Source organism: Ananas comosus, linkage group 21 (genome assembly GCF_001540865.1).
Source record: "Ananas comosus cultivar F153 linkage group 21, ASM154086v1, whole genome shotgun sequence".
Classification (NCBI taxonomy): domain Eukaryota; kingdom Viridiplantae; phylum Streptophyta; class Magnoliopsida; order Poales; family Bromeliaceae; genus Ananas; species Ananas comosus.
Genome location: NC_033641.1, coordinates 3,381,489 through 3,395,230, shown reverse-complemented (window position 1 = coordinate 3,395,230; position 13,742 = coordinate 3,381,489). Strand labels below are relative to the sequence as shown.

Genomic DNA, 13,742 nt, shown 5'->3' with positions numbered 1-13,742 from the left:
CAAGTTTTAAATGCTGTAAATAACGTTTAACGGTATGGATCGTCGATTTGAAAGCTCTATCATCGAAAACGACTTATGAGTACGAGGGCGATCGTACTCATAAGAGTATAGTAGCCGGACTATATATATATATATATATATATAGGAGAATGTGGAGGACGTGCATGAAGCCACGTCAACTCTCCCTAAAAAATCGTAAAGTTTATTCAGAGAATTATAAACAATTTGTGAATGACGCATCCTTTCACTCAGTTGTTTTGTTGGCACCCTTTAGTGAAAGGATAGTTTTTTAATTTAAGACTTAAATAGTTATCAAATATATTAATGACATCTTTATATTCATTTTGATCTAAATTGTATAACAATTTAAATATATTGGATTAAAAAACATCTCCATAAATATTTTTATGATATTAAATTTAAAATACCAATAACTATATAAACTTTTATTTAACAAATAGTATATTAAATTTACAAGATTGTTTCTTAGTTATTACTACTTTTTTACTTTATAGACCATATATTGTATACTATAAACTATGATATAGTTCATAATCTATTAATAATGTATGTTAAAATAAATTTTAAATTCTGCACAAAGCGATGATAAGACTTAATACAAGACTTTGCACTAGATAAAGCTGAAAAAAAAAAGACAATTTCTTGTAGACATCCCAGGATCTAATAACTAAAGGCTTGTTTTTTGGCTCTTTTATCATATATTTCCAGTGAGACAAAACAAATTATTTTCTCAATTACTCATAGGTCTAAATACTTTGGAAACAAAATGTTGGCATTCGGTAAAACCAAATCGAGTGTGGCCATGATCGGGCTCGATCCGACGGTTATTATATTGTCTAATTGGACTAGGATTAATCTCGCTTTTAAATTGGAAAGCTAATTAGAGATATATTCTAGCCATATTAGGATAACAATCATAAACCGATTAGGCCCAATCTTTTACTTCTCTATTGAGGTTTCATGATCCCTTATAAATATACGGGCTATCTCTCATAAAAAATAATAAGAAATAATACAAGAAAAATAGAGACAAAATACTCATAAATTCGTAAGTAATTTGTGAGCCATCTTGTGAGAGAGAGAAACCATATCCTCCACTAACCTATTGTTCTAAAAGGTCTTGAACGGTGGATTAGAGGTTGTGCTCGTTTGTAGTTCGATCTACCGCCGGTATGGAGCGTTAGAAGACCTTCGTGGACGATCCGAGTACACGTGAATCAATCTCTACGATCCGGGCTCATCACGTTCTAGTGCGAGTCGCTTCCGCAAAAGGTATGAACGAATACTTCCGCTGCGTTCTACATTGGTATCAGAGCCTTATTAGGTTGATTTCGTGCCCTAAATTGACTTTTAACGAGATTGCATGCATTGTTTTATATCTACCTTCGTTTGAATTTTTTCTTGCATGCTTAGAGTGTTAATGGCGGATTTTTCTAGGGTGGATATTTTTACATGATTTTTACACATCTTGCAGCACCTTTTTTGTAGATTAAACCTACAAACTTTGATTTAATTTGGTTTTGTATTTTATGAGAAAAACGAAACCCTAAATCGAAACTTTGCGGATGGCTTGTTTGATGTGTAATGCATATCTCATTATGAAACTTGCATGATATAGTAGAGCTCTTCGCAAGCTTTCTATTGATATATTTCTTACGAGATTTGGAGTCCTATGTTTAAATCTATGAATTTTACGAGTTTTTCCCCAAAAAAAAAAAGTTTCTTCCTGTGGGGAAAGAAACCCACGTGCCCGTGCATAGAGCACGAAGGCCCACTTTGGGTCGGCCCCATACGGGCCCGCGCGTTGCTACTACAGCAGACTCCCAAAACAAAAAAAAAAAGGGAGGGGGCGCTCCTACCCCGTGGCCCACGAGGGCTTGCAGCCCGGGCAGGCCCACAGCCCGCGCCGGCCTGCAGGCTGCACAGGCCTGCAGGCCCGTAGCATGGGCTGCAGGAAGGCTACAAATTTTTTTTAGCACGAATTTTTTTTTATATAATAAATAATTTCTTTTTTAAGCATATTAGATGGTTTAATGTGCATTTGTGACATAAGATGCATGCATTTAAAATATTATGATATTTTCATGCCTTTATAATGTATGGACAAAATCTTTTGGCACAATATAAATTTTTTATGCATGCTATATCAAGTGGGAGTTTTTTTTATTTTGGTAGAGTAAATTATATATTTTACTCCCAAATATTTTGTGCAACTTAATTAAATAATTAAAAATTTGACGTTGGGTGTGTGATGTGATTATGAGCATAAAGAAATTTTTCTTTACGCACCTATAATCTAATTATTAGTTTATTTAATTAGAGATGCGACAAAATTGAATATACGTATCGTGTGCCAATTTTTAAAATATCTTTTTCTGCGCATTGTGTGAACTTAGTGAGATTAAATGGCCTTCAAACAATTTGTCGCGGATTTGATCAAAGGTAAAAAGTTGGACGGTGACAATTATGATATTTGGCACCGTAAAATTCAATATCTCCATAAGATTGATGACTCTAATATTGGCGCTTTTATTCGCTCACTTGAGGCAGAGGAGGCAACTCCAATATCTCCTGGGGATAGTGTGTAGTACACTGAACTTTGGCAAATTGCGAAGTTCGAGTGTTAGAATAGTAATTGAAACTATTCTATGACTTTTGAAGGATTGTCGGGAAGTTTTCAGCAAGTTACTGAAGCAAGCAAGTAGTCGAAAGTGGAAGAGTGCATTGCAAATGGCACTATTCAACTGTAGTACTCTGAACTTGGTCAATTGCAAAGTTCGAGAGTGGGATTGGTATTGAGAGTTAACCCACATCTTTTAAAGAGTTGAAATGAGGTTTTGACAAGTTACAAGAGTGATCGAGTAGCCAGAAGATCGAAAGTGCATTGCAAGGGCAGATTTCTGCATTTTGCATTGGAGTACCGGTACCAGCACCTCGGGGTACCTGTAAGGTACCGGACTTCTAAAATCATGAAGTTACGGTGTACATTTGGTTGGAGAGCCATTAGAATGGTTTCGATGAAGTTCGGTGAAGTTCGGGAGCATTCGGGCGTTTCGGTGCGCGTAGGCGCGGAAACGGGACCCGAAAGGCTATGTTGGGCCATGAACTAAATCTGGCATTAGCGTGGATGAAAAGATGATGAAAACACGCTCGAAAATATGTTTGGAGAGTCTCAGTTCGATTTGAAAAGAATCGGAGATCAAACGAGCGAAACGAGCGAAAATAGAGAAGAAACGGTGAAAAAGCTGAAAATTTGGCTAAGTCCTAAAATGCTATTTTTCTGGACCTACGGGGACCGGTCCCTCAAGTCCAGGGACCGGTCCCTTATACAAAAAATGGCCCCGCAGGGGCAATGCAGTAACATGAAGTTGAGGGGCTTATTTGCAACTTTTGCATAATAAGGTTATATGAGAAGGGTTTTTTCTCATTTCTCTCCCACTCTCCCTCACAAATGAGCCCAAAGCATATCCCCCTCCCTCTCTAAGCTCTTTTCTCTCTCAAAAAGGGGTGGATTTTGGAGGAGGGATTGGTGGAGAAGAAGCAAAGACTCTTGATCATCATCTTCATCTTCTTCTTCTTAGCCATTGGAGCTAGTTCTTGAGGTAAGCTTTAAGAGCTTTAATGGTATCTCGTTAGAGTTTGGGTTTTAAGCTCTAAGGATGGTTTTGTGGGAACGCTAGCATCCTAAATAGATGATTAGAGCTTGAATCCAAAGCTCTAATGGTGGATGTTTATCTAGTTGCAACCTAAGGCTCCAAAATGGGGTTTTGGGAAATCTAGGGTTTTGATCTAAATTGAGTGGTTGTAAACCTAATTGCTAGGTGTTCCGACGCGTTGGCGAAGTCGGTTCGGCGATTCGTCGAGCCGATGCAAAGATATTGAGGAAAAGGACCTTCCGGCATTCGTTTCCGCCTGGAGGGCCGAGGTGGCGTCCATAAATCGCAGGATCGGATTCCGAGTGTCGTAGCAAGAAACCGAAGACCTTTAATTTTCGGATCGCGGATCGGAGGTCGTTCGGTGGTCACGCGTGAATTGGGTCGAGCCGAGCGGCGTGCGTCGCGGGAGGCCGATTGCGAGTGACGACGAGCAATCGGAACGCTATAAAAGGTGGGCGGTGACCATCCCGAAGCAGTTGAACTGCTCCCTATATCTAAGTTATCGTTGATCAAGTTACATATTGTGATATCGCATTATAGGGTGCTAGATGGTATTGTTACATGTTATAGCATGCTAGTGGTAGTGTAGTGTTATTTGCTTAATACTTGTACCTAGTATGCATGAGATTGGGACATAGTGTTGTGAAACCCTATAATGAAATGATTAATGTGGATTAAACTCTAGTTAGTGTTGAACACAAAGAACGAGTGGCATTTGGACTAGTGTAACTGTTATGCATAATAGGGTATTAAATAGTTGCATTTCCATTAATTCTTGCATGATCCTTAGTAGTGTAGCAACATGAGTTGGCACTTGACTTAGGATGCATGAGAATAGGGGAATTGTGACCTAGAATCCTATAGTGGTAAAGTAAATAATGAACTTAACCTTGTGTTGACGAGAACCAAAGAACGAGTGGCATCTATATAAGTAAATAACTTGACTAGTGGCACGATAAGTAAAGTATAGAGGAAACACTTGTTGCATGTTGAAATTAGGGATGAACTAGTTCCCAAGTGATGTTGTCTAGAGTGGTAGGGTATCCTCAGTGACGGGGATTTGATCATACTCATATGTCTGTTCGAAGCTTGAGGTGGTCGCTCCATGCAAGCAGTGCACTCTGGAGTTGTCACACGATAGGGATAGCCTTTTTGGGTCCCGAGGGGTAGCCTTTTTGGGTCCCGCAGACGGCCTCGGGTAAGTGAGTAGATTCTCACTATGTGTGAGCGGTTCCTCACCTACGAGATTGAGAGTTGGGTGAGTGAGTAGATTCTGACGATGTGTGAGCGGTTCCTCACCTACGAGATTGAGATTTAGTTGTGATACCTATATTGAGAGTTGGGCGAGTGAGCGGATCCTCCCCTTTGAGATTAGGTTGAGGGATAGCCTTTTTGGGTCCCGTAGATGGTCTTGGGCGAGTTAGCGGATCCTTACCAGTGTGACTGAGAGTAGATGTGGCACCTGTAGGTGAGCCGTGGGATTGAGACGTGAGATTGAGAGCGAGCCTCCGGGCTAACCGAGTGATTGGGTAAACTATTGAACAAGTATTCTTGTTGAACATAGTAGTGTGGTAGTTAGCCTTTCACTATGTAGTTCATGCATTCATAGCATTGGATTGAGACATAGTTGGATACTCGCATTGTTTTATACTATGTCGATACTGCTTTCATTTCCGCATATCTATCTATCTGTCGTTCTATGCCTGCTTAGACCTAGTGGGGAGATCCGTGGAGTTGGCGGCCGAACCCACTGGGAACTATGGAAGATAGTTCTCACCCCACTTTTTGCAGGACCGAGTTCTAGCGCGCCGGTCGAGGATCGTGGTAAGGGCTTAGCGCCCTAGAGGTTGTAGTAGTTTACTTTCCTACTTCGCATTAGAGCCACCTTGTACATGCTTGAGAGTTGATGATGTATAGGGTGAGATGAGTTGGAGAATTGTAAACTTTATGTTTATGTTTTGGAAGAATGAATATGTATCTAGATGTGGAGGTGAACTTGTATCATATTTTGGGAGATATAAATGTAAAGTTAATCAAATGTATTCAGTTGAATGGATGTAATAGAATAGTATCTCTCTTTGTTCACTTGTTTATTACTTGTGATGCCTGCTCTTGCATTGTTCAGCACTGGTTGTGCTCTCGCTATTGTTGCTCGATTGTGTATGTATTCAAGTTGTTTTCCTGGGCACTTGTTGTACACGATCGCGTTGTTTAGCCTTGGGCGGACAGGGGAGGTGCCGTCCGTTCGGCGTCTGTCTGACGCGCCCGAGCCGGGCAAAATTGGTAGCGGTCTCGGGGCGTGACAGTACCGGTACCCAGCACAGACTGCTGGGTGGCAGCAATGTGATTTTGGTCTTTTTACTTCCCAAACTTATCCTAAATCTCCCAGCTCGAGCCCTAGCTGATCCTTATCACTTCTGAGGTGGAGAAAACAGGGAAGGGCCTTTCCTCTTTCTCTCTCTAGGTTTTCTCTCATGTAAAAGGGAAATCTAGTGATTTAGCTTTAATCCTTCGCCTCTCTTGATACTTGCTGGTTAGGAAGCTTCGAAGCTGTTATAGAAGGACTGAGGGAGAAGCTCTGGAGGCTTTTCGCAGCCTAAACTCAGAGAGAAGCTGAGTTAAAGTCTTGTGAGGTAAGTGATTCAACTAGCTACTAAGTTTGAGTGGTTAGTAGTGATGTGAGCATGTTTTAGTTGCTTTGATAGCAGCTGGTTTGGGAGATGCTACCAACAGCTATGGAAGGAAGTTTACGGTGGTTTTGCAACTCTAATCCAGGGGAAAAGCTCAGTTGAAGTTATTGGAAGGTATACTACCAACTAGCTTTCTAGTTAGATGTCTTGGTAGTAATTTTGATGCCATTTTGATGCTAAACCACAGCAGGCTTGCAGCCAGGGATTAGACTCCTTTGAGCTGAATTTGGTGACTATCGTGAGCTAATTTGGAGTGCTTCAATCTGCGTGGAAGTGAAGGTTTAGCTTTGGTCTAAACTTAGGTGAGATTCTAGTTTCTTTTATGTATATTTATAGGGGTGTTGATGCGGTTTTGAGACTTACAGCAGATTTGCTGCAGGAAGTAGGGCTACTTTGAATTGAAGTTTGTAACTTCCGAAAGGTTAGATTTGGGTGTTCTAACCTGATTTGGCGAGGAATCAAGATTGGATTTCATATCAGGAATAATTCTACCTAAATGAGATGTCTATATTAACTATAATATAGAGAAGTGCGAGTTAAGCTCTTAGCTGAATTCTGAGTAATTGTTAGGATGTTTGGAGGCTTCGGATCACTTGGAACGAAGTTTTGGTGATTCTTAAAAGTTGGTTTTAAGTGTTCCAATCCGATTCGAAGTAAGTTCAAGTGCAGATTCTAATTGAAGCAATTGGAAACTAGAGAACACCTTCGCTTGCAGAATTGACGAGAGCCGACAACAATTATGTGGGTCTGACCTTCCCGAAATGGGTGAATTCTCTCTCTGTCTCCTTTGACATTATAAGTTGAAGTCATTGCATATTTATGTGAACATATGTGTATTTGAGAGAATTGAGACATGCATCAATGTGCATATCATATTGGATACAATAGCACCTCTATGCAATAGAGGAAGAACTATGAAATTGCCTCTTTCACGTAGATCAATTGCTCTATTACCATGCATTCATGAGATTAGTAGTGTGTACAAACAAGTTAAGCAGGACATCGTTCAAAAGGGGAGGAATTGTAAAACCAGGAAGTAACATTTAGCTCTATTGGACAACGAGGGAATGATGTACTTGAGATGAAATTATGCAATTCTATGTTGTAGACATAGTGCTTGAACTCTCAGTCTATCTTATATAATGAGGTTATGCATACATTCATGTGGAATCATGTAAGAGTATATTGGACAATGTTTCACATACTTGTGTTGACCAATAGGTTATTGTTTTCAACTTATAAAACTAGCATGAACTTTGTGTTTTGAATATGATCTAGTTAAGTGATCAGAACTTGGCATTATGACCTAACATGAATGTACACTGTTAAATATAATCCAGTGGAATGACTAGAATAACCATGATGTATACTTGTATAATCAAGCAAAAATACCTGCATGTGACTTATTTACTCCAAGTAGCAGAGGCTTATGTGGAACTTTAGAATATGTGCCATGAGTCGTATGAACCTAGAATGAGTCATTGAGTATAACCTTAGTAAACCACTTTCCTTATATATAGGGAGTAGTGAGAGGACTCTATGTGAGTATGTATGGGTATAGCCCATTATGATGTAAAGAATATACTTGTTTAAGTATACTAGCTATTGGTAGAATTATGTCAACAAGTAGTTGATAGTGGCTTACGATCTGGTACTACAATGTCGACCTTGCGTCGAGTTGAGATTCCATGCCAGAGACATGATGAAATTGTGATACCTATGCTATGGATTATGCTTGCATACCATTGTACTCATTCGCACACGCTTGTGGGGGTCACGCCCTCCAAGCCGGCACTCCGGAGTTAGCCTAGCGACAGATTGCTCGCTTATGTACGATTTGAGCCCCGAAGTGGATTGTTGTGAGTAGTGTTGACTTCCACGGGGCCATTAGGCACGGCGCGGCTGGGACTTTATCCTGTGTAAGTCTCTTGTGAATTGGGTTATTATGAATTACTTTAACCTTAGACAGACATAGTAGTAAGGATACTTTATGTCATTAGTCGAGAAAACTTAGTAATGAACATACTAAAAGGTTGACATCCTGATTAGTTAGTAGTATAGTGACAGTATGTTTACACTCTTGCTAGTGTAGGAAATTAACTACATGATGTCATCAGATAGCTCATTGATAATAAGGATATTTTGTATACGGTCTGACATATAGCTAGTTAAACTGTCAATTTGCCTAATTGGTAAAACTTGTCATGATGAACTAGTACATAAAACAGATTAATAAACATATCTTGAGAAGAATACCATGATTGATTTGCTTCAGTACCTGTTGCATTTACTTGCTTATCTATTATTGTTTACAAATGCCACAGTTGGTCTAGTGGTGTACTTCACCACTCTCAGCGGCTTATCCACTGGGAACTATTGTTTAATAGTTCTCATGCCCTTTTGTTGGTTGTTTTATACAGAGCCTTCCACAGCGGAAAAGGCTAGGGTTCCTGGAGAGGGGTCAGCAGTTAGCTAGAGCCTTCTCGATGTTAAATAAATGAACCTCTACCAGTTTATTTTGATTTAGTTCAGTATTATATCTTGGACTTATGTAGAATGTACTTTGCTTTTACATTGTATAAAGTTTTGGGTTGTATAAGTTTAAACTTTTAGTTGTGCTCTGATTACTTAGTTAAGTTATGATCTTTTTACTATATTGTTCATTCTCTTTATAGACGCCCGGTGTATATTGTGGTTGTTTGGTGTACACGGCGGGTCTGTGCACGTTACTGCGAACTTCCGCTGAAGTCCAGGGCATGACATAGTGGAAGCGACTTACCTTTAGAATAGGAGCCTCAACTTCGTAGGAGTACATGTGTGGGTGTTCCCCGTCGTCATTTTGAGATTGAGGGAAAAGCTTTCATGGTTGCTGCACATGATGATAATGAGCCTAGGTCTTTCCAAGGGGCTCTCTCATCACCTACTCGTAAGGAATGGTTGGATGCAATGGTGGAGAAAATAGAATCGATAAAGTCAAATCATGTCTGGGACTTGATTGACTTACCGTTAGGGCGCAAAACTATTGAAAAGAAATGGGTTCTCAAGGTTAAACGCAAGACAAACGGTTCAATCGATAGGTATAAGGCTCGCCTGATAGCAAAAGGCTTTACCCAACGAGAAGGTGTTGATTACAAGGAAACCTTCTCTCCTGTTGTAAGGTTTGCTTCGATCTGCTTAATTTTGGCCATTATCGCGTATTTGGATTTGGAACTTTACCAAATGGACGTTAAAACTGCATTTCTCAATAGAAAATTGGATGAGGAGATCTATATAGATCAGCCTACTGGCTTCGTTGTAGAGGGTGAGGAGCATAAAGTTTGCAAGCTTCGACGATCCATCTATAGATTGAAGTAGTCATCTAGAAGTAGTACATTCGATTTCATCAAGCTATCACTGAAGATGGGTTTACGATGATTGAAATAGATCGCTGTGTATGTTAAACGGTCCAAAAGATATTTTTCTAATCCTTTCTTTACATTTTGATGACTTCCTATTGGCTGGGAATGATAAGAAGATGATTGTCGCCACTCAGATGTGGTTGTCTTCCAATTTTGAGATAAAGGACATGGGTGAAGCGAATTATATGCTCGAAGTCAAGATCCTACGAGATCGTTCAAAGAAACTTTTAGATTTGTCTCAAGAGACTAATCTAAAAAAAGTTTTTGAACGATTTCAGATGCACAATTGCAAACCCATTGGCACTACTATTACTAAAGGTGAGAATCTAAACCTTAAACAATGCCCTAAAACTCCTGAAGTGAAAAATAAGATGAATCGAATTCCATATGCTAGTGTGATCGGGAGCCTGATGTATGCTATGATGCGTACTCAGCGTGATATATGCTATGTTGTGAGCCTGGTTAGCCGTTTTCAGTCCAATCTGGGATTGGACCACTGGAAGGCAATTAAGATTAGCTCACGTACATATATATTCTATATTGTTGTAGAACGGATTGAAAGTATGCCGCAGGCTGATTAGTCCTCTCAAACGGTCAATCATTCTTTTCGGCACTGTAGAGAGCGAGCGAAAATTGAGGCATTAATGAAAGCCGTCTTGGTTGGCACCAAGATGAGGTCATAAGCAAAAACGCATAGGAATAGTCCCACGATTTGTATGGCCTGTACATTAAGAGCAGGATATGAGCTCACCGTTTGGCGCTTGAGATAGCGAGCAAATGGAGGACTCAGGCTAGACACTCCAGGAGTGACTAAGCTAAGATCCTATGACATTGAGAAAGACATACGCTCATTAAGTTTCTCTGTCATAACATGTATTTCATACTACATGTGCTAGGCGACCAAATGAATAAGATGAGTGAATGGATCCATGCTTCCTCAACATGTGAGTTCTTATGGACATCATTTTGAAGCGATATCTTATATATGTTAGATGCCCTTAGTGACTTTTGACTATGTCATTAAGTAAAAGAATTGATGTTGCTACTTTGGCATATTTCCTACGGCTATGAGTGATGTGGCTTTACGAGACATTGCTGGGAAAGCAATTAGTTCTCAACTCGGTGGCATGAAGGCTCAAGGAAGGCGAGTTGAATTACATTAAGACACTTTGACTAATTATCGACAGGTTATGTCACTTCAGCATAGCGAGACAATTATGAGTATAGTGTCATAACGTGCACAATAGAGGTTAGCATGGCTCTTTGAGGGATTAGAGATGTTGAATCTATTATAATCCAATGGTCTAGCGCATCACGAGTCTAATATTCTCTTTTGATGGTTGATGTATCTATGCTAGTCGTATGCGATTTCTAATATAGAGATCCCAAAATGCAGGTTGACTTGGCGGTCGCACTGTTCATTTCCCTGTATGAATGGAATCAATAGTGGTGTAATGTTGAGGAACTGGTTACAATGGTATCGATCCCGTCAGGTGCAAATAGGAGATATTGGCATTCGGTTAAACCGAATCGGGTGCGCCCATGATCGGGCTCGATTCGACGATTATTTTATTGTCTAATTGGACTAGGATTAATCCCGATTGTAAATTGAAAAGCTAATTAGATATATATTCTAGCCATATTAGGATAACAATCATAAACCGATTAGGCCTAATTTTTTGCTTCCCTATTAAGATTTTATGATCCCTTATATAAATATACGGGCTATCTCTCATAAGAAATAACAAGAAATAATACAGAAAAATAGAGACAAAATACTCATAAATTCGTGAGTAATTTGTGAGCCATCTTGTGAGAGAGAGAGAAACCACATACTCCATTAACCTATTGTTTTAGAGGGTCTTGAACGGTGGATTAGAGGTCGTGCTCGTCTGTAGTTCGATCTACTGCGGGTTTGGAGGGTTAGAAGACCTTCGTGGACGATCCGAGAACACGTGAATCAATCTCTACGATCTAGGCTTCTCACGTTCTAGCGCGAGTCGCTTCCGCAAAGGTACGAACGAGTACTTCCGCTGCATTCTGCATTGGTCATTTACGAGCATATTTTGAATCACTTTACATTATTTTGTGTTTTACTTGGATTCTAGTAATCAAAACCCAATACAGCATTTATGTCCTTACTATGCCGTCTTGTTTTCGCTCCCACAGCTCTCCACCTTTTGACTCCAACTTTTGAAATCAGAGAATGTAAAAGAAGCAAGAGAGAGAAGTAAATTTTACCACAATCATCAACACAAACCATGTGCAGGTTAACAACAGAAGTTGACAGGAACATTTTTACCCACAAATCAAGACAACGAAGGAAGAAAGTTCTAATTAAGAAAAGCAAAGACTGGCCTTCTTGAGCCGAATGGCGCGGACGGACTCGCGGTCGGACGTGGAGGAGGGACTCCGGCGGCGGCGGTCCGACGTCGCAGGGGCTGGAGTGGCAGCGGCTGGAGCGGCGGCGGCGGAGGAGCAGCACCTGATTTGGTGGAATCTGAATCTGGTCCTGGAGGCGGTGGGGACGGCGGCGGCGGCAGCCATGGAGGCGAATCCGATAAGGTGGGAAGAAGCCCTCCACACTCTGAGGGCGTCCATCATGCGGATGAATCGTAGCCAACGACGATGATTTACGATCTGGACGGCGATGAGGATGATAATAGCTCGGATCAGTAGTTCATTGACGACAGATTTGAGCACTTGAGGTGAAGCTGGGAGCGAAAGGGGGTGTGGACAGAAACAGAGGGGACGAGGGGAAGAGAAACAAGAGCGAACAGGATTGGAGAGGGGTTTAAGTTTAACTCGTTTGGATACACTAAAAATAAAACGTAGCATAATTATATCATGCGGTACCTATAAAAAAATTTAGCGTGTGCACAGAATAAAAATTTATACTAATAGTTCACCATCTTCACAATAAATTTTATAAAGACGGTGAACAATTCACCGTCTTTGTAAAAAATCCCTAACGTGGCCCCCATGTGGCGAAAGGAGGACTAATTTAACAAATAAAATTTTGACAAGATCATTTTGCCAATTTCGAGTTTGTAGAAGATCATTTTATAAAAAAGCCCTCCTTATTCCACCTTTTATTTTCAAACACTGTATTTAGTACTCGAGAACAGAAATTTTTAAATTTTTAAAATACGTTGGTATAAGGCTAGAACTATTGTTTCATCATTTTTCATTTTTTTTCTTGGAACAAGTTTGTTCCGAGATAGGAACAAGGTTAATTAAAGTTTAAATTTAACTTTAATTATAGTATTAAATCATTAATTAACCTAATTAATATATTCAAACTATTATTTATTACTTAAATAATAAAATAATTTATTTATTTATTATTTATAATTAATTATTAATAAGTTAAAGTATTTATCCATAAACTAATAATATTTCTATTAATCTAATTAATTTTTTTGTTACTGGTTATCTAGGTAAAATAATTTACTAACTAATTAAAAAGTTAAATTATTTTTTATATTTAATTAATTAATTAATATGTTTTTATTATCTTATATAATATTCGTAGCTAATAAATTTATTAATTTATTAAATTATTTTTAAGTAATATTTTAATATTAATTAATTAGATAAAATAATTTTAATTTAAAATTATAACTCTTATTCCCTTTCTTCCCATCTAACCATTCAAACACTATTTATCTTATTCTTAGAAACTACCCAATTTTCATCCAAATATAAAATTTGTCTCGTTCCTACTTATACTTGAACTTGTATCTATCTCTGAAATAAGCAGTTTTTACTTGTATCCGAACCAAACGCATAAGATTTGTAAGCCTTCAAAAAAAAATTATTTTTTTATAGTTAAACTACACTACTTTTTAAAGCTGACTAAAATAATAATGGCCAATTTGCATAAAAAATCCACTAGTTTTGGGCTTTTGCAAAAGTGGGCCATCTTTTTCGTTTTTGCAGATTCGGTCCGATTTTTTAGCAAACTGACCAAAATA

General features: G+C 39.0%; 1 protein-coding gene across 3 annotated transcripts in view; it reads right to left on the bottom strand.

Annotated features, from left to right (window-relative positions):
- The window catches only part of LOC109726495 (lysine--tRNA ligase, chloroplastic/mitochondrial-like), a 57,626-nt gene extending 45,051 nt beyond the window's left edge, over window positions 1–12,575 (bottom strand). The window contains exon 1 of one of the 3 annotated variants that reach the window (XR_002220536.1): window positions 12,124–12,575. Coding sequence is in view for 2 of the 3 variants with exons in the window: in XM_020256106.1 (XP_020111695.1) it covers window positions 12,124–12,369 (246 nt within the window). In the remaining variant the exon portion in view is untranslated. The remainder of the gene's footprint in view (window positions 1–12,123) is intronic. The other 2 variants (XM_020256106.1, XM_020256105.1) reach the window with 2 other exon arrangements.